This window comes from Pithys albifrons, chromosome 5 (genome assembly GCF_047495875.1).
Source record: "Pithys albifrons albifrons isolate INPA30051 chromosome 5, PitAlb_v1, whole genome shotgun sequence".
Lineage (NCBI taxonomy): Eukaryota > Metazoa > Chordata > Aves > Passeriformes > Thamnophilidae > Pithys > Pithys albifrons.
Genome location: NC_092462.1, coordinates 66454068 through 66476056, shown reverse-complemented (window position 1 = coordinate 66476056; position 21989 = coordinate 66454068). Strand labels below are relative to the sequence as shown.

Below are 21989 nucleotides of genomic sequence, written 5' to 3'. Positions count from 1 at the left end.
CTGTGGGCTGATTCAAGTTATTTATGATGGGACTGTATAGGGTGGGGAATACATTTGTCAGTGCTGTTTGAAAGACTAGAGTTTGAAAACTAAACCAAACCTACATCTCTAGATCTTTGCAAGATAACCCTGGCTAAGCACAGCTGCCCTTCCTCCCTGATGGGAATGAAATGTCTCCTCACTCCCCTCCCCACATGGTGTCTTGTTCTGCCAAAGTCTCTCTCCCCAGATGCCAAGTTCTGCTCTGGGTCGGTGATCTGCTGTGAGGAGTCCTGCATTGACTTTAAGGCTCATGGAGGATCTTCTGTTCCTAGGAAAGCAGGTACTGAAGTTTTTCTTCTACTCTATAAAACCCTTAAAGATACAAAGGTGTGGGTTTGTGCACTGAGCCTGTGCTTTCCTTCTGCTCTACCTCTGAAAAGTCAGGGAAGGGAGTGGAACCAAGTGGTTCGGGGCTGCAATTTCTGAGTGTTGAGAAGGTGCTGTGTTGTCTTCTCTTCAGCTAGAGGAGGTCAAGTCAGTCACTGGTTCAGTCCCTTGTAGGCAGTAATTTCACAGCTTTGTGCCCTGTGGACAGAGGAGTCTGTGTTGTAACACCAGCTTTCTGGGGTGATCCCTGCCCTGGGTTTTCACAGGGTTTAACGTGTTGGTTCTTTGTCCTTGAACTCATTTTGTTCCTTCTGATGCCCTGGCTCTGAGGGTGCTGTGCCACTGGGCCATTTCAGAGCTGTTAGCCGGTAGCCTGGAGGGGTGTATTTTAAAACGTGTTAACTTTTAACCTTTTTTTCATGGTTTTGAGAGTCCAACCACTTTTTCTATCTCATGGGGGGCATACTTTCCTGAAGCTCCATTTTGGACTTCCAATCTCCTCAAACTTCTACATACAGAATATTCCTTAAAGATGGACAAAATTTTTTTCTTTTTTGGTGATTCTTATATAACATTACAGGACACAGAAGAACAACTTCTGGCATCCAGGCATGGTTTTGATTTTTAGCAGCCTGGGATTTTTCCTGAGATGCTGCAGAGACTGTAAGGACATGCAATGCATTTCTGAATTTTTGGAGAGAAAATACAATGCTCTTCCACTTTATGGGGGTTATTGTGCTTGTCAAGACCCTTCCCTGGTGAGGCCATGGCCTGGTCTTCCTTCAGCTGTCCCTTCCTCTCCTCTTCCAAGACTTATGTTGAAATAGTTACTGTTAGAAAGCAACCAGGTGAAAGAATGTGCATGTGTACATATATTTAAAAGTATAAAAAGTGTGTGTGTGTGTGTGTGTGTGTGTATATATATAGTGTGTGTGTATAAATAAAATAGCAACACAGATGTTGGCTTTCTGTCAAATGTAAATGAAAACCTTATTCACAAGATTTGCTCACTGTTTTACTGTGGTTTCATACTGAATTGAGCAATTGGGAATGAAAGAGAGTTGATTTTTTTTACCATTTCTGAATGCACTGCAAACATATTATGTTAATAATCTAAACCAAAGCTAATCTTGCTTTCCCATACTGTAGCATGTTGAAAGTAGTGAGAAACATCTGAATTATTTTAGAAGTGAGAGTGATTCCAGAAACTTTGAGTGAGAACTCACACCTGTAGTATTTTAAATGCTTAGATGGGAACTTGCATGTGATGCCTGCCTGAAGGAGTTCTTATTTGTAAGACAGAAAGAACACAGGGAAGCAGAGTAGAATATAGCACAATAATGACATGCATAAAATACTCCCCAAATATTCCTGAGAGCTGTGGTGACCAGTTTTTGGGGTTCTCTTCTGCCTTTACATCAGAAGAGGCTTGAAAATGCAAATTTTTGTCAAAGCAAACACTAGGAAGAATATGTCTGATCCTGCTTTTGGGACCATGAATTTTATTACTGAGTGCAGTGTCTGGTTCTGCCATTCCAGGGGGTGTTTTCTTTTGCTTCAAAACAAAAAAGCTTTTCGGACCTATCTTTCTGCTTTCATCTCTGACTCCTTTAACCCTGCAAGGCACTGCAGAAAAAGTACATTAATTTTTTTCATCTGGGGCTCTGCCATAGCTTTTACCCAGAGGCTGGGGGAGCCTGGATGTCACTTGTGGTTATCTGATAGCCGTGTACAATACCCAGAGAGGCGCTGTGCAGATCAGAGGTCAAGGATGGAGCTACAGATCGGCTGATGAAGGAATTTGGCTATTATGGAAGCAGGTTAGGGCAGGGATCAACACAAGTTACAGTGGCTGGTTGTGGGATTCTGCAGATTTCAGGAGGCATGGAAGATCAGAGAGTTCCTTGGGAATATTTCATGTAACATCAAGCAGCTCTTGCCAGGTTTGCTCCTTTGTTTTCAGGAAAACACTATCACCATTTTGCTAGGCTGGTGTCTTTACAGCCAGAAGAAATGGATAAGGGTTTGTCTTGTCCCATTTATAGAGATGTCCGAAGTTCTCATTTCTCAGTGTGTGTTGGGTTGTTCAGTCACTCCAGCTTGCGTGTTCAGTGGTCCTGCCAGGTCAGCACTTCACTGAAGTTCTCCTTAATGTATTCACAAAAAGTGATAAAACGCTCCATAAGAGGCCTCAAGGAATGATTAGTTTAATCTTCAATTAGTTCCTGCTGAGACTTGATGAGAAATCATTTGACAAGGTAGTCATGTTCTTTAATATAATCTGCCTGTCCAGGTACCACGAAGCACATTGTGCAGGGAGGAAGGAGGTTGCAAATGGAGAAAACCATGATGCTAGCATTGAATATTTTAGACTGCTGCCTGGGATGCAGTTCTGGTCTGCTTGAGTGGCTTCAGCCACTGGGATATTGCTGCCAGGCATTAAAGACAGCGTGAGGGATGTTCTCATCTGTATGGCTGGTGAGATGCTCGCAAGAAGCAGTCAGACTTGTTCTGCCACTGGCTGGGAAGGTTTGTGGATCAGACTGTTGAGCTCCTTGAAATCCACAGCAAAATAGGAGCTAAAGCCAGTTGAAATAGATTTGATAATAAGGTGAGTGAGATGGAGGGAAGAAAAGGACTCAAGTCCTTTGGAGGTGACTGATTGCCTCTAATAAACAGTTGCACGAGGGTGCCTCCCCTGGGAAATGCACCATTGCCTTCTGTTTGCACAGAGAATGGAAAACACTGGCCACTTTTATTAGAGTGAGACACTGTGCTGTGAACTGGCTTGATGTTCTGTCCCTTGTTTGTTTTTGTTCCTCTGCAATCAGATGGTGGTTCCTTGTTTCATTGTTTAGGTCTCTGGTCCTACAGTCATCAAAGAATCCAAATCTTCTGAGCAATTGAAGACTTGCTTAGAACATGGGGATCCAGAAGCGTTCCTTCTGGCTATGCAAAAATCTGTCAACTGAATGTTAAGGGATGAACAAAATAAGGGTTCCCTACTGCCAGTCACATCTGCCAGACTCCCTTCAGACAGCTTGTTTGTGCAGGAGTCTTCATGCTGGATGTCTCCTGCATCTGTGTGGTTTTAGGTTCCCTGCACTTCAGGTCTGCACTCCCCCCTCAAACATCTGGGTTACGTTTCTTAAATAAGATGCATATGCCTTGCCTCCTGTGGAGTTTGGCTGGAAACAGGGAGGTTCTGCAGGATTGAAGATCCGGTTTGTTTGCTCTTCAGTTTTGTTACTATTCAGTATAATCTTTGCTGACCTACTGGAGGCAGCTTTTCTGCCAAAAAAGAATCATTTGAGTGCTTGCTAATCTGCCACAGGCGAACTGAGGCCAGTTAATCCATAATTTAAACTAATCTTGTTGATTGCACTTGCATGACCAACTCAGCTGAGAAATGCAGGGTGGCAGGTACTCTGTCACTCCTTTTTGTAGTATTAGCTTTGCTTGCATCCAGATCTGCATTGAGGAAAGTTCAGGTTGGACACTAGAAAGAGATTGTTTCCTGAGAGTGGGGTCGGTCACCGGAGCAGGTTTCTGGGGACGTGGTCATGGCATTAAGCCTTGAAAGAGTTCAAGGAATATCTGCACAATGCTCTTAGTTACATGGTTCCAGTACTCCTGTGAGCAGCAAGGAGTTGAACTTTGAAGATCCTGGTGGGTCCTTTCCAACTTCAGATGTTCTGTGGTTCTATGAATAACCACATTGCAGTGGTATTCATAGGGAAGGAAATGATGCTGCTTTTCCCTATGCAGACCTAGACTTACTCGAGGCATGTCCTCTGGTTTACACCACTAAATAAGGCAAAACAATAGAAGATAATGCCTGGATCAGAGTAGCACACTAAGGCTGAAATATAAACTGAACCCTCGTGTCTGGTGAGTGGTTGCAGCAGAATTGTGTCTGATAAACAGCAGAGAGACAATGGGAGGGGAAAACAGGTGGAAGAAGCCAGGAGTCAATGAGGAACTTAACAACAATTGCAGCACAGGCTTATGGTGAAGGCAGCACAACATATTGGGTCCAGAGGCAGAAGGCTGGTTGAAGGGGCACACTTGGGTGTGAGAGGGGTAGATGACTCTTCCTGGGTGTCCGTGGAATGTCCAGGGAACAAGACTGTGCATCCTTAAAACAAGAGGGATGACAAGACCCCAGATACTGCAAACCACTGTGTTAAAAGGGGCAATGTTACCTGCATATTGCAGTAAACCTTTCGGTGTTGAGATGGGTCATCCTGCCTACCACTAAGGCATAAGTTCCCAATACTATGTTTGTCTTGGAGCTGCTACTCAGTGTCCTGGTAGCTGAAGAATTTTGATCATCTGCACAAAGGCAGAAATCATCCTTTTGAGGGAAGGATTTGCAAACACAGACCACACAGGAGTTCACGAGCCCCATCAGTAGCTCACTGAAACACTCAGAGCATGGCATTGGGAATAAAGTGCTATGTGATCAGTCCCTTGGAAGCTGTATGTGCTTCCCATGTAAGGACACAGATGCCATGGGATGGGTGATACTGCTGGCAGCCTGTCCCAGAAGTGGCATCTGCCTCTTGTATGGTCTCAACTTCCATTAGCAGCCACTTAAGCAGATAAGCTATCACAGCTTGAGAGTGCTGGTGGATTTGGTTTTATTGACCTTTTTTGGCAGCTCTCAGATCAGGCAGGCTTTTACCAGTATCGTCTGAACTTCATAGGTTGCAACGCTTTTCTTGAATTTTCATTCCTGAGGCTGCCTCACAGTAATACCCAAAACACCATTTACATTTTAGTATTTAAATCTTTTATGAACTGATACAAAAATCTCCTGTGCCCTAAATATTTTATCTGAAATATTTCTTTTAAATCCTTAAATTTTCCTCCAAGGGGCTGGAGAGCTGAGCAAACCCTTGTGGGGCAAAAGGGCTGCAGCTGGGGGTAGTGGAGGAGTGGAGGATTTCCAAGCAGAACTGTGGGATAGTCAGAGAAGCTCCTGCCTTTCTAGACTTGGCAGACATCTTTGAATTTTAATGCTGTTTATTTTCAAAGCCTGTGGCTGATTAAACTGCAGAGCAGCAGGACCTATTTCCATCGCTGTCCCCGCACTGAGATGAGCCTGTGCGACGTGTTCCCCAGGAGTTGCCGGGCTCACCTGGAGTGTGGCGGTGGGTTGAGGGCAGGCGTGGCTGGGCTGGTCTGGCCTCCCCCATCCATTGCCAGGGGCTGTGGGGATGCAGACAGCTGCGAGGTGGATGCAGCAGCCTGCCAAGCCAGTAGCAAACTCTGAGCAGCGAGGCTGGGCTTCTGGCAGGGAGTTGCCAGCAACTTGCACTGCAGTTTCTCTGAGGTTGATGGAAAAGGGCCCACACTGCTCTTCTTCTGGAAGAACAGCAAGCTGGAACCCATTTATTCAACACAGCTCTAATACTTGCTCCCACAATGCAAAGACTTGCTTAGCTGGAGTCCTGCACCAGTGCCAAGGTCCCTGCGCTTGGCTCCCTCTCCTCTGTTGGAATCCGAGGGATGGTTTCTTGCTAATGGATCAATGAATCGATAACCTCCTCCAAGCATTTATTTAAATATCCCCCCCTTTTACACTGCTGCCGACAAGGTGATGCCGTGTGTGGCAGCAGCAGCACCACAGTCAAACCAGCTGCCGTCATCTGCTTTTCGTGACATGGCTCTTTCCTTCTGCCCTGCTGAGTAATGGGAGCGTCACTCAGCACAAGGCACAGGGCAGACTCCTGGGCAACCGAGATTATTTTTCTTCTTTTGTGATGCATCTCAAATCCAAACTGGATTAACTCACGGTTTACATCTAAAGTGAATTGTTTGGAACAGGTTCTCTTAGAGGAATTTACTCCTGGAAGAGCAGTATTTGCATAGCATTTTAGGAGCAGTTTTTAGTGAATTAGACACTTTTCAGCATGTAGGTTGCTAAAATGTGCTAAAAACCAAACATGGGCAGGAGGACTTACTGACTAACCCCTGTAAGTAAGCAGGGCCAAAATAATTTCTTTCAAGTGGGATTTGGGAAACCATTCATTGGGAACTGAGTGATTTTCATTGTAATATGATTTGTTGCTTGCTTGCCAGAAAAGGAGTATATCTGATACTATGCACTGCAGGGTTGTTCTGTCTGCTAAGGACCTGCAAATGTTTTCCTAAGACTAAGAAAATTTCATAAATTCTGTTTGCTATTAATTGAACTGGGAGTATGACACATGTAGAACTTATGTCCTTCACTGTCAGTACTACATAACTAAATTTTTAGGAATATTGCCCATCTCTCCCTGTATGCCTGAAAGTTTAGGAATATGTGTGACTAAAAGTCCATTTAGTTTGGCATCCTGCCTGCATATATTGTAAGTGCCAGACATTTGGGCAGTGATTATTTGTACCTTCTGGACACAAGGGATTTTTTTTTCCTCCCCAATATGCTAAACTAGGGTCTGTAGCACCAGTGTCTGTGTTTCTGCTAAACTTACAAAAATACAAAGTAATTAAAAAAATTAATTTTTAATCTAATTACTATCAACGTACCAGTCTATATGTGGTTTCTCCAAACAGTGAATTCTCTGGGTTCCTTGCAGTCCATGAGCTCCTTCTTTTAAAACCCCACGCAATTCCAGCTCTCTCCCTTGTCTGCTGATGCTTCCTGATCTGACCACAAAAACTGCTGAAGCCTCATTTCCCAGCTTGTCTGCATTCACCTCGCTGTCTCTCGCCATCCTCTCTCCAACTGAATGTCTCTGCCAAGCCGGCTTCCATGGTTACTACTAAAATAGGCAAAGGAGATATTTTTGGTCAGAATTTGCCAGTTCAGCAGGATGAAAATGCTTTTGGGAAATGTTCTGATTACAGTGAAATTCAAGCACGATGTTGTCTTGCAAAATGAAATAAAAAGCCTCTCCAGCTCACCTGCATCTTCTCGGACTATTGTCCCCCTGTGCTGCCCAGTGCCCCACTCCACTGTCAGGGAAACCTGTCATTCAGACATCCCTGTGGCAGGGTTTTTGTGTGGAAACATTTATTTTTCTTGTTCCTTTTGTTCTAAGTGTTATCATATCAAAATCTTGTCAGCCACACATCAGCCAGGATGCTTTCCCCTCAGCCAGCACCCTCCAGGGCTCCCGTTTCTGTTGCCAGACTTCTTTTCAGGTATTATTTATTTTAGACATCCATAAAAACTATTCAACCATGCAATGTCCTTTGCTCAGTAATGTGTTACTGTCACTTGTCCCTCCTGGTCTCTGCTGTTTGTTTCTCCTGTGGCATGTCCCAGTTAAGTTGCAGACCCTCTGAAGAAAGAGATTGTCCTTTTTTTATGTACCTTGACACACCTACTGTACTTCCTCAGCCTGAGTAATCTTTATTTCATTCTGTGTTTGTAATAGGACCTCCTACAGCTTGGATAGCTTTGGGCTGCCTTTACAAATGCTGCTGTATTGTTAAACTTCCCTCACAGGTCCTAGGACAGCATGAGCTGTGTTCATGTGCAGTTCAACACTGACATGATGGTTCTGTTTTCACAGACTTATGGTTTTCTGTAGCTTCTGAGCCTTTACAAACCCCCATGACTGCACCACCCAAGGAGACTGGCAGACTGAAAGATACATGGACCTTATTGTAGTTCCTAAGCCTGTGAGGTGCTTTCCTGCCTCAGGCTGAGCTCCTTATACTCCGCTGAGCACAGCAGTTCACTACCATGGACCTGCTGGTTTAATGGAGGAGAAAAGAAGGCAGCTTCTCCTCTGTGATTGCTGTCCCTGCCTACCTTCTCTGGCCAAGCATTTCAGAAGTAGTGGAATAGTATTTCCTCTCCCACAGAGTATCTCATAGAGTTTGTCCTCTCTCATAAAGAATCACAGGATCATAGAGGATCTTGAGTTGGAAGACATCCACAAGGATTGAATCCAACTCCTCTCTCTGCACAGGACCACCCCAACCCCACACCATCTTCCTAAAAGCCTTGTCCAAACACTTCTTAAACTCTGTCAGCTATGGTGCTGTGACCACTTCCCTGAGGAGCCTGTTCAGTGCCCAACCACCCTCTGAGTGAAGAAGCTATTCCTTAAATCCAAACTAAACCTCCCCTGACACAACTTCATGCCATTCCTTGAGGTCCTGTTGCTGGTCACAAGAGTGAAGAGATCAATACCTACCCCTCTCCTTCCCCTCATGAGGGTGTTGATGGTTGCAGTGAAGTCTCCCCTCAGTCTTTTCCTCAGCCTGAACAAAGCAAGTTGCTCAGCTGCTCCTCACATGGCTTCCCCTCTAGACCTTTCACCTTCCTTGCTGACCTCCTTTGGACCCTCTCTAATTGCTTTATATCCTTCTTTTATTGTGGTGCACAAAACTGGATGCAGAACTCAAGGTGAGGCCATCCCAGTGCAGAGCAGAGCAGGACAATCCCCTCCCTTGCCCAGCCAGCAATGCTGTGCCCAATGTCCCCCAGGACACGGTTGACCCTTTCGGCTGCCAGGGCACTGCTGACTTATGAAGTTGCCATTGGCCCAGGACCCCCAGGTCCCTTTCTACAGCTCTGCTTTCCAGTGTCTCATCCCAGTCTGTCTGTACTGCATTGTGTTTAGCCATCTTTGCAAATTGCAGTGGGCAGCAATCAGAGACACTAAACCCGTCCTTTTCAGTAAGACTTTTGAAAGTGGGCATTTCAGCCCAGTGGATGGCAAAATGTGGGGCAGGAGACACCCTCCCAGCACGTGCAGCTTTTTGGAACTTAAAACACAGTATCCCACTGCAGTGCAAACTCCAAATGCTTTGTTTTTAGACAAACACATATGTGCTATTACACCCTTTTAAGCAGAGTTACCAGGGTGTGTCTGCACTGAAATGCCCAGAGGATGAACACATGCTCTGCAGTTTCAAGATTTGTTGTTGCCTACATGTGTTATGCTCCTGATGGGCCAGACCAGAGGATTGCAAGGAGCAGTGACTGGCCTCTGCTTTGGACAGTCTTGCTTTCATCAGCTTGCCCCAAACACTAAAGGGTGAAAACAGCTATGTAATCGAGGCATTACAAAATGGTCTGCTGAGATACCCATGTGTTTTAGAATTGGACCTGTGTCTTCAAGGGGTGACATACTTATGGTGACACTCCAGCTGGGACCTCCTCTACCCAGTGCCACTGCTTCAAGTTGCTGCCTGAAAGGGTGTTTGTTGCCAATTGGTCTCAAGACTTTTCTTGACCAAAGCTAATGTACTTCCATTTCTGAAATCCAAATAGGCTGAGTGACACCTGTGTGTCAGCACCCCTGTAGACAGCTCCTGTGTGGGTTTCAGACATGGAAGTATACTGAGGAGAAGCTGCAGAAATTTCTTGTATCCTAATGGAATAAATTCTGATTTGCCAAGAAGCTTTTGCCCGACTTCTACCACAGTCCTCATCAGCAGGATCGGACATGCTCTTCAGTAATCACAGCATAATGGCTCACAGTTTGTGGGTTGGGCTCTGGTGATTGACTGACTAGAGCCGTTATTCCCCTGCAAACACAAGGGAAAACACCATTCTCTAAAACTTGGCTAAAGGAAGTTTTGTTTGGCATACATGAGCGCACACTTGCAAAGCTGAAGGGTGTATACACAGCACACATCACCTGAAGTATCGTCAACAGATATGTTAGGATTAATGGAGTTGTCTGAACTCTCTGCGATAACAGCATTTAGAGGGAGACTTCATTAGATCCACATCTGCAAATTATAAACCCTTCTACCCTGTTTGGGGTTTGTTATCTATAGAGTTTATCATGAAAGGTGGAACAGCTGTGAGAGCTATTATTCAAGCTGATACATAATGATTGTAAAGAAAGGTAGGGTGTTTAGGCAGATGATACGAAGAACAGATTTGCAAAAGGATCATAAAATTCATATTCCTGTTATGTCTCAGGAGCAGGTGTGCATTGAAAGGAAAGGCAGGAGTGAGACCATCAAGCCCACTGAGGTTGGTTGTTCATAACATCTTCTGGACCTGTCAAGGCAGTGCCCATCAGAGGAGGGACTGGAGTGCGCAAGAGAGTAGAGAAGAACTGCTTTCTCCTACAGAAGAAAGTGATCTGCAAAGGTGTACTTAGTAGCCCTGTTACGTGTATCAGTGGTTTCCAAGATCTTAACATCCTTGTTTTATTGATGAGAACAGTTACAGCTTCAGTGCTGGTGGGGGGCTCGGTGCCAGACTGGTCCTTGGTGTTGAGGAGCTGGTGCTGGAGGACTCTGCCATCAGCAGAGACGTCTGGGGAGAGTTCATGAGGGATATCAGTGCCTTCAGTCTGGCAGTTGCAGCTTGTCCTGCCAGCAGTTATTCATGAGTTATTCAGTCTTTGAGGTAGATGACAAATCTGGACTGGCCTCTAGCTTGAAAGGGGCAAGAAGCAGCTCCTCCTCCCAATGCCCCCCCTTTGGGAGGGGACAGCTCTCTTGCTGCTGCAGGGCTGCTCTTGCCCTAAGAGTTTGCTGGTCCTGTCTTAGCTGTTTGTCCCAACTCAGGGTCCAGGACAAGGGCTCAGTGATTCCCAGGGACTGCACAGATCTGCAGAACACCAGCAGAGAGAGGCACAGCCTGGAGAGGTGCCTTTTCCCTCCTCTGGCTGTAGTGAAGACTGCAGAGATTATTTGGGGATAAAAGAAACTTCTCTTGCTTTCAACTCTGTGTAGGAAAACAGTCACTTTATCAACCACTTGGCACATGCTTCAGTGAGGCAGAGGAGGCATGCGGGGTCTCCGTAATTAATATCAACGACTTTCTCAGAGGAGGGGATAAAACCTGAGTCTTTTAAACTTAGATTCCCTTCTGGTGCTGAGAGGAGGGGAATAAGGGAGGTATTATTAGAAAGCATTTCTTTTATTGAACAGATGTTAAATAGCACTATACCACTATATCAATCTGTCAAGTACACTAATAGGAAACAGCGTATAGAAAAGTTGAGATGTGAATTTCACAAGGAAACAACTGCCCCCCTCCTGCAGGATCCTGGGTCTGGGGGCCACTGTGAAGCACAAGGAGTAGCTGCACATGTGCCAGGCACATGTGGATGGAGAGGGGAAGGAACAATTGTGGACTGCAACAGAAAGAACTTGTTGCAGCTGGAAAGGTTTTCACCCACCCTCTCCCAGTTGTTGTACTTGAAACTGGATTAAAAATACCTTTAGAGCAGAGACCGCGCATCTCTGGGGTTTTACGATGTTTGTATCATGCTATGGGTTTCAGTGGTGTTAATCAGCATTTTCAGAACCTTGGTGGATTAAAGTTTGGGGGAGAAAAACAAACCTCCACTGGATGTTTAAAGGTTGAGAAGCAAGCCTGGCTTTGTGGTAGCATGCGTTGGTCCCAAGTCAGACCCAGAGCGATGATATTTTCCTCTCAGATAGCGTGTTACTTCTGTAAACTTGTCCTGGTGATCCCCAGCCACTGGTTATGACTGCAGGCAGCTGAGTTTGGTACGGTTTTATTAACATAGCTGCCTAGAGCCCAAGGTTAAGTGATGAGACTTTCAAAACAAAACAATAAATTAATAAAATGAATGTGTCATCAGCTGATCCTCTTCTGACCACCATCTGTCCCCTGATCATGTGATGTCTCCCAGCTGGCCACCAAAGAGACAAACCATGCAAGATCATCATCACAACATATGCTGCTATTTACACATTTTTAAAGGTAATAGTTGCTAGGCTGTCATATTAGTAGTTAAAAGCAGTTATTTGGAAGCTGGGGGATTTTTTTCTTTATTTCTCTCTCTCTCTCTCATTTTTTCCCTTCCTTAGGAAGGCAGTGACTCAGCAGGTATATTTCAGAGGCATGTTCAGGGTTGTATCAGTGGAAGTTCTGTGTGCAGTATATGTAACTCCCCCCACTGCCCCCTTCCCTTGTTCTATGGTTTGCTGTTGTGCCTCTTGCAATAAACAGTAGAATAAATAAAATAGAAAGAAGGCAATGCTACTACAAATGTCACTGTTGTACCTTTTAGGAACATTACGTGCTCTCTTTGCCATCTCCAGGATGCAAACCAAGCTGTGCATTTTTAAACTATTGTTAAGATCAAGGATGTGGTTATGAGAAGACTTACAATTTATAGGATACTTAAGCATTAAGGATTGAGGCACAGAACATTTCCTGGGGATTAACGACTGACTGGGTGAGCCTCAGGCCATTAACCCCTGCCTGCCATTAATCTTCAGGAAATGCCCTGCAGTGAGGTCGTTATTGCTGTTATATGCTGAAACACAAAAATAATAATAAGAAAGGTCCGTGGATTTTTTATTTATAATTTACATAACAGGATTCTATTGGGACTGTAGGAAATGAACATCTTTCTCTTTCGCTGCTCGTAGTGCTGGAATTAATGCAGTTCCTGCATCTCACTCTTTTGTGAAAGATTATTGTCAGATTGCAGGAGTGTAAGAGGGGCAGGATTTGGCCCACTGCTTGTATTTAATACAATGAATAAGCAGTGCTGCTCTGGTATAACTGCTGGCAGAATTTAGACCTATATAAAAAGCAGCTCAAAATGCTTGTTTTACAGCAAAGCAATTTATTCACAGTTCTAAGCATCTCACAGCCTTTTTTTAACTCATTGAATAATCCTTTTAGGTTGCCCATAAAGCAGGTGAAATGCTTCTGCTGCAGTCCTAAGGCAGAACACAGGCTGCATAAATAGCATCTAAATTACTAGGAATACAAAATACACATACAGTAATACATACCTACAAAGGCAAATTCATACTGACAGGACTGCAGTGTGTGCTTATCAGCAGCAAAACATCTCAGGGAAAAAAAGTGGCTTTATACTGAAATTTTATATACATTTATCTCTATATTTAAACACTTAAATGCTATTTTGTGCATGTTCTAAACCCCAGATGCAGGCTCCTTTTTAATGAGCCTGCCTGCTTAAACATTTATTAGCTCAGAGATGTATAGTTTTCATAAAGCTGGCTGATTCTTTTTGCAGAATATCTTTGCAAAAAAAAAAGCTTTTTTTTTTGTGTACATGGCCTCAGTCCTTGCAACCTCCTAGAGAGTCTGTCAAGGCGCAACTTAAAAGCTCGTTCAGGCGACCATGACCCCCTGCTAGCAGATTGTCTGCCTAAAAGGTAAGGGAAAGCTAAAAAAGAAGTAGAAACTTAAAAGTAGCTTCTCAAAGGCTGCATAGATCTTTTTTTTTGTTAAACCTAAAGTGTTTAAAAGCTTTAATATTGATGGCCTGTCAACTTTGTCCTGATTCTTTGGCTTTCAGTTAAAAGGTTTTTGTTGTTGTAGCTTATGCAGTTGCTCTGTTGCTATGGAAACGTGACATCAAAATGACGTTTCTCTGTTTAAAAGCTTTTAACTAAATTCCTGCCTGTCAGATGTAGGCCCCATTTTGTGCACTCAAGCTTCAAGCTGTTGCAAAAAGGTTTCATATGTTCTGTTGTCATTCAAATTCTTTATCCACATATGCATGTCTTGCACTACAAAAAACCTAAACTAAAAACTCAATCTATATTAAGTGTCCTCTTTTAAAACCCTTTTAGGTCAGTCAGCAATGGCTGCAGCAGAAATTCCCAGTTACATTGTCTCTTCTCAGACTGAGAAACACAGGAGGGCCAGAAACTGGACTGATGCAGAAATGAGAGGTTTAATGCTGGTTTGGGAAGAATTTTTTGATGAGCTGAAACAAACTAAAAGGAATGCCAAAGTTTATGAGAAAATGGCTAACAAACTCTTTGAAATGACTGGAGAAATTCGCCACGGAGAGGAAATAAAGATAAAAATTACAAATATGACATTCCAGTACAGGTAAGCTTCAGTTCATTCTTTTTATTTTAAGAGATTTTAGCAGGGACGGCGCAGGGATTTTTGCCTTTCAGAAAGAAGTCTCCTAGAGGAAATCTGTCGATAAAAGATTAAAGATTGTTCATATCGCTTTTAAAATTCTCTCTTGCCAGTGCTGTTACGTCATTGTTAATTTTCCCCCCCCATTTCATGGTAAACTCTGGGACAACTTTGTTTCTTTAAAATTAGCTGCTGTTGTTATAATGCAGAGGGATGGAATTGTGTTTAGTGGGGAGAAGAGATTTATTTTTTTGCTCTTTGCTGAGGGGACTGATTGTGGTAGTTTGGCAGCCAGTTCCTTGCAGTGAAACTCCTGCAGTTTGAAGTGGCCACTGAGGATCGGAATTGCAGGGCAAAGTTTAAAAAAAACAACTAGAAGAGAATAATGTTGGGGGGGGGGGGGCTGATGCTTCTGGATTTTGGTCTCGTGAGTTGAAGGGTTACACTTCACGGGGCCAGGAATAATTGAATGTCTTATTACTGAGTGACACACATTGCTATAATTATAAGCAGCAGCAGTGAAAGAACTATTATATCTGCAGAGAGAGAATCAATGTGCACCGTCAATACTGCTCCGAAGGAGTCGGGGGGAGGGCGGAGGTGTCTACAAGGGGATGATAAAGAACAGGCAGGAGGGGAAGTTGGCTTCAGAAAATGCCAGGCATTTGTGCATTTGTTGTTTGCAGGGAGAAAAATCATGAGAACTTAACAGAAATATTTCCATAATTTTTTCTTTTTTTTTTCTTTTTTTTTTTTTTTTAATTCTTATCTCTGTGAGGCACAAACTGCCTCATACTGGAAATCCTGAGTGGTGATTTGAGCTATGTGCTTGTAATGCAAGAAAATCAAATATGTGACTCTTTTATTTAATCTCTCCTCAAAGCTTGTATTAATAATAAAAAAGGTTATTACAGCAGGCAACCATGTTAAAACTGCTCGCTTTTCTGTAAGGCACTCTCACTGTATTTAATGCAGAGACTGCTCATCAAATAGAAAACTAGGGAAAATCCTGTAAACCCCTTAACTTTGAATGTCCTTCTACATTCCTATGACCCACAAGCGTAATGTTTAACATCATTTGCCATAATATTAAACCTCGTGTTTTGTAGCAAATGCTAATGTCTCCAAAATGTTTTACTGACCCTGCTGTAATCCTTCTTCACCCAGACGGGAGAGGAGAAAGCTGGAAGTGGGATAAATTTTTGCCCAGCATCACCCAGCAAGTCGGGAGTCGCTGGCTACCAGGCTGGTGCTCAGTCTGCTGAACCTGCAGCCCTCCCTGCTGCCAAATACATCTCGCGGCACTGGGATTTTACAGGTGTCTGGCAACACTGCACGATATTTAAGTGCTGTAATTGCCAAATGGAAGAGGTTATTTCTGTCAGCCTTTGTTCTAAATTTTCAGTGTTGTCATCAATTAGACAGTCCCTTTTTTTTTCCTAATTAATGTTTTTACTTTAAAGTTGCACTGGGGGAAGGGAAGAAATAAAACCACTCACATACGTGCACTCTGTGTGTGTGTGTGAGAAACTGCACTTTAAAAAATATCCTTCTATTTCTGTGAATTTCTAAGATTGCTTTTGTTGCATGTTGCCACGCTGCTTTTCTATTTTGCAGTGCATTGCAGCTCCCTGCTTATTGATTGAGATGCTAATTTTGGAGAGTTAGAAAACTGCCTTGTGCTGTCTCAGTGCTGTTTCATTTTGTACTCTTGAATATGAAATGCATCGTATTGTTTGTTCACATGCCTGTGTGCCTTGCCTTCAAGGTGAGCTGGTACAGAGAACAGGGACAAACAGAAGCTGTGACTTACAATTTCTAGTTTTCTGGGTACCTTTTGGTGCTCTGTGAGGACAGGGGACGTTGTGATGAAACTGTAAACGATGTGAGTGGCCACTGGGTGCTGGCTTTGCTGTAAGGCAGCTGAGTTTTAATCCATGTTTTGATGCAGGTCACTTGAGAAAGATGCTTTACCTCCGTGTATTTCTGGGCATCATTGCTGCACTGTGGCATAAACTGGAAAAGAAGATCCTGAGCGTAGGAAAAGGCTCTATTTTGAGATAATACTTTGTAATGATGATGTAGGGTTAGTAAGGGTGACAGGGGAGATCGTAGCACCAAGTAGCAGGAATCAGGGGAGTGTTCTGCTGCACCCGAGTGCATATTTCTTCCCAGCACTTCAGGATCCTTTACATTTTAGGCAGCTTTTTGGAACACTGTGAAGATGGAGGGGGTCTCTACTCTTCCTTTAAGAGTCAGAAGTGAACTACATTAGAATACTTAATCAGATTATATTATTATTTATCTATGTTCCATAATTTCATAAAGGAACAGAAAACATCTGTCCTACAAATTGCTGCACATATCTATATGAATGGATACATGTATGAATGTATTTTATATAAAAGGAAAAGTGGTACTTGAATATTTCTACTTTTTAACCAACTTCAGTTTTAAAAGTGTTATCACTGGCATGTCTTATCCTGGCACACCTCTTGAAACAGGTATTAATGATCTGAAACATAAAAGGAACTAAAATAGAAAGCAGTGAACATTTTTATAATGGTGTTTTCCAGTTTGAGGATCCCATGGCATTTTTTAAGAGGCAGTTCAGTAAATATTGTTTTGTTTATTCTGCTCAGTGAAAGCCATTCATTATTGTGCAGAAGGTGTCAAAGTCAGACAAACATATGCATCAGTAGGGGAGGAGCCTTTCTTGCCCAATAATTATGGAAGTTGCTGCAGCTGATGCAGCTCCCTGCATGCAACAGTGGCAGGAGGCTCAGAATTTGCTCCCAGCCCAAGTGTTCACCCTGGGTCTGGGTACCTGTGGATCCTATGTGGGATTTTGTGCTGCCACATAGTTAGTTCACAGGTGTAGCTCAGTGCACGTGAGCATCTATCACAAAAGCAATTTTAGGGCAGTCATATCCCATTCCTCCACATCTGAGCTGTTAAAATGCCATATAGAAATCTACTTTATCTCATTATCTCCTCCTTGAATTCTTGTGTTTATTTCTGACTGCCCTATATTTCAACAAGGCGACAAGAGAATGAGAGGATGTTTAGAAAACACAGGCTGAGATGTGGAAAGCTTTCTTTATTAAGAGAAATGGGAAAGTTTGTGAAGGCAAAGAAATGTAAAAGAGTTTTAGCAATGCATAAAAATATACTATTTTCCAGAATGTAAAGCATTTTTTTGCCATAATACAAGAAGTTATTTATTAGAATTGCAAAGCAAGAAATGTACTACTAGTTAAAATCATATAAATTTGTATTGCACTCCATAATAAGCATGTGGAACTCCTTACCACTGAAAATCATTGACACCAAGAGAGCAGCAGGTTTTATTATTATTATTTTTACTAAAGATTAGATTTATTAAACAAAAATATAGATGTTGTTTGTCTTCCAATTAGGTAGAGTTATAAAAGACAGCATTTTTCAGGATATTACTAGCTGTTGATGGAAAAATAACCATGTGTTTTTATGGGTGAATGTGCCCCCAAAAGCTGTCTGTCAGGATCATTCTTGAAGTATTTAGCACTGACCTTTGTCAGAAGTGAGGCAGCAAGACCATGGGCTGATCTGGCAGCAGTTCCTGTATTCCTCTGCATTACTGTAGACCCAGTGCATTTGGAGGAAACTTCAGGGAAAAATACAGCGTGACCTGAAGTAATTCTTCCTGGAGTCTCAGTATATTAGGGGACCATTTCATCCACCGTGGAAATTGACTGGATGGAAAATACTGCACAGCACCATAGGTGGAAAGAAAGATTTTTTGCAGGTGCATTTGAGTAAAATTCTGCTTTAAGCATTGCTGTAAAATCTGAAGTATCTGCTGTGGATAGATCAGCCTCGAGGTTTTTAATGTTCCATTTCAAAGACATCTGTGCAGTGAGCTGAGTGAACCTCCCTATTTATCCATCTTGGAAGGAGGAAGGGCTGAGTCAAGCTTCCTGGAATTCAAAGTTCAGCTTTCTGATGTGCTGGCCATCAAAAGTTTTGCTGGGATTATCGTGCCAGCTCCTGAAGTTTAGCATCACACAGAGCATGTGCCAGACCCTTTTGTTATGTAGCCAACTTGGGGCTATCAGCTCATATGAACCTGTAATTAGTTCTTCTGAAAGAAAGCGCTGTCCTGTCAGCCCTAATTTGCTGATCCTACTGTGTGCACTGTATCTGCTGCTACAATATTGCCACTGATACAATGCACACTGGCTCACAAAAAGGGAGCAGCGTTTGTGCAGCTTGCACAGTGGGCACAGTTTTGACTGATTCCTTCTGATGTTTAAAAATAAGAACTGTGTGAATGCAAATTTATTATTTTCAAAAACATCACCCTCCCGAAAGCCTAGAAAACAGGATGCAGCTGTTGCTCTTTGATTTGAATTGCAGTCAATTAATGTTAATGATTGGTAAATTTGAATCAGTCTCATGATCTGAATAAAAGAGTAATCTAATTTTTTATTTTCATGTGTACATGACAGCAATTAAACACTGTTGCTTGTGTAACCCGTTGCTATACTCTGTGACCTTAAGCAACTGAAATATTTGACCTCTGTTACAGCAAATGATAAAATATAAGTGTAGCCAAATTATTGCAGAAGTTGAATTTGAATATTTTACCATCTTTCTCTTTAATTTCAATTATTCATAGCAGATGCACAACTTAGTACTTTCATACATCTTTCTTATCCTCGCCATTGATTGGTTCGTGAACAGCTGCTATTTATTATTTATTTTGAAAGCTTTTCCTAGAAACCCCAGGAGATGGATCTTGTATCCATTCCTTGAGGCAAGTAGTAATATCAAATATTGCAATAATAATAAAAAAGCAATACAGTTTTGAGAAAAGCCTAAAAAAGAGACAAGTTATAGATTGCTTGCTTTTTGTTGACTAAATAATAATGATTTTTAAAAATTCTTTAGAACATAATATTATTATAATTTTATTTTAGAAAGAGGATTAATAGGCACAGAGAAGAAAGTCTGAAGAAAAGTCTGTGGCAGCACAAAGGACTCAACAGTTGTCTCAGTCCATTCAGTGGAACATTTTGACAGCAGGATCTCAAAGTCCAATAATTTATTCACTTTTCTGGAATAAGACAGGCAACCACCTTTCAAATTAACTGGGTTGACATACTTCAGATATTTGTCTGCTGGAAATCTTACTTTGTTCTCTGAGTTTTTGGAGAGAGTTTTCAGTTGTCTCTGGTCTCAGCTGGATTTTAATAGAGCCTCATGAAACAGCAACAGGTCTAGATAAACCCAGTGTGAAGTTATTTCATAAGCTCTGCTGACTTTTCGCTTACCCCTGTTTCTTACCTAATTTTCCTGCCTGGCTTGCTCGCTCAGGCAGTGATTTGCCCAATTTCAAAGTGCTAATGTTTGGCTCATCTTGCTCTCTCATTTCTGGACTATTGCATTCCAACCTTTCAATGTACTGTTTCTTCTTAACATCTTCGTGTTTCATTATTAAAAGAAAACAACTCGGCTTTATCTTTTGGAATCAACTAAGATTGCTGTGATGAGTTTACTGACTGATGGCAGTAAATTAATCTTAGACTTCAGTTTTGCCAGGGTTATGCTCAGTGCACACAAAAGCTCTCAACTGTCTCACTACATTTTCTGGAGTTCTGGCAGATATAGGAAAAAAATTAAAAATCAGTAAACTCTGGAACTTGATATTAATATTACAAAGTTAGCTACTTGGTTTGCTTTTACCCGAAAGCTAAACCATCACCACTGTTTCAGTGAACGTTCTCCTTATTTACTTCCACCTGCAGTGGTTTTGCTTCTTTTCCAAAGGACTTCCTTCCCCTTTATCTCCACATCTCTCTGTTTCATCCCTTTACTGGGTGTAGGAGCCAGATTCCATGCAGGTTGATGATTGCTGCTGGGGCTGCTTTAAAGCTAACACAATTCTCTTGCCTCACTCCTGGTAGTGATCCCTTTTCTTTAGCTCAGAGCTATGGTAAGCAGTCAGAAGTAGAAGAATCAGTATCAGTTCAATGCATTGAAAGCCAGAGAAATACCTGGGTTTATACAGCTGCAACTCTACAGCTCTATGGACAGATAATAAACAGCTTTTCCTTCAAAATCATCATAATTTTGTAAAAAAGTGGGATCTAGATACACAGCTGAGCTCAAACAAAAACACACAAGGTAATGACACACTGAGGCTAAATACTTACTCTTGAAAACTTTCCATAGAATAATTTGGGTTGGAAAGGACCTTTAAAGAATATCTTTTTCCACCCCCCGTACCATGGGCAGGGGCACCTTGCACTAGACCCAGTTGCTCAAAGCCCCATCCAACCTGGCCTTGAACACTTCCAGGAATGGAGCATCCACAGTTTGTTTGTGCAACCTGTTTCTGTGTCTCACCACCCTTATTATTTTTTTTCCCTTATATATGGCCTGAATCTACCCTTATAAAGTTTAAAACCACTACCCCTTGTCCTCTTGTAACAGACGCTACTAAACAGTCAGTCCCCATCTTTCCTGTAGGCCCCCTTTAAGTACTGAAAGGCCACAATGAAGTCTTCTGGAGCCTTCTCTTCTCCAGGCTGAACAACCCAAACTCTCTCAACTTGTCTCCGTAGCAGAGATACTTCAGCCCTCTGATCATTTTTGTGGCCCTCCAGGTGGGGTTTCATGGGAGCAGAGGGGCAGAATCACCTCCCTCGACCTGCTGGCCACGCTGGTTTTGCCACAGGCCAGCATAATGGTTGGCTTTGTGAGCTACACTTGCACATTGCCAGGTCATGTCCAGCCTTTCATCCACCAGCACTCCCAACTCCTTCCCTGTATGGCTGCTTTCTGTGCCTTCATCCCCCAAGCTGTATTGATACTGGGGGTTGGTCTGATGGTCACCTTGGTGTGGCTGATTTAGTCAAAGCAGATGCAAGTAATAAGGCTGAAGATACTCAGTTATGTTCTTTATTTCAGCCTGCACTGCCCAGATGTCTCAGCTGGGGGTGCCTGGACCTGGGTTAGAGGAAATATCTGTAGTAGAAAAGGACTGAGTCAGGAAGCATCTCTGAAAGTTTGAGGGAGGTCCCTGGAGATTGAAGAAAGGCTGTTGAATCTTCCAAAAAGGCAGGAACAGGAATTAAAAAACTGATCACCTTCCTTTCAACTCCCAGGAAGATCATAGAGCAAACTCTTGGAAGTGATTTCCACTCACTTAAAGGAGAAGGTGGTGGCTGGAAATAGCCAGAATGGATTTAGTAGGAGTGAATCATATCTGACCGACCTGTTTGCTTCTTGTGATTAAAAGACTAGACCTGGGGATGAGGGTAGAGCAAAGTGTGTTGTCCAACTTGACAGTGGAAACCTTTTTGACACAGCCTCCAAGAACATCGTTGTATTCAAGCTGGGAAGTTATACTCCAGATGGAAGAACTACCAGCTGGGTGGAAAACTGACTGGATCTCTGGCCACAAAGAATAATTGTTAATGGCTTTAAACTGCCTAGAGGCTCATTCCAAGTGTAGGACTGCAGGGATTTTATACTGGGACAGGTCCAACTGTGTCCCATGGAGCCTCAGTGCAGCTGGTGGCCTTTGCAGTGGCACAGCTGAGATGTGCTCACGTGTGGCTCTTTGCCACCTCACCGGTGTGGATGCTGCCCATGATGAGTGCCCTGCAATCAGCAGCTGGGGATGGTGTTGTTTTAAATCCCACAGCTTGAATACATTGTGGGTGTCAACACAAGCAAATGAATGTGGCATGTAGACTTGGCTAGTAGCTTAGTGGTTTAATTGATATGTTTTTTCCCATGCAAATAGCCTAAA

General features: G+C 42.8%; 1 protein-coding gene across 1 annotated transcript in view; it reads left to right on the top strand.

Moving 5' to 3' along the window:
- The first annotated feature begins 274 nt into the window (after positions 1–274).
- The window catches only part of MSANTD1 (Myb/SANT DNA binding domain containing 1), a 33890-nt gene continuing 12175 nt past the window's right edge, over positions 275–21989 (top strand). Inside the window, exons 1-2 of the mRNA XM_071555238.1 lie at positions 275–322; positions 13888–14152. Of these exons, the coding sequence (XP_071411339.1) occupies positions 13899–14152 (254 nt within the window). The 5' untranslated portion in view covers positions 275–322; positions 13888–13898. The remainder of the gene's footprint in view (positions 323–13887; positions 14153–21989) is intronic.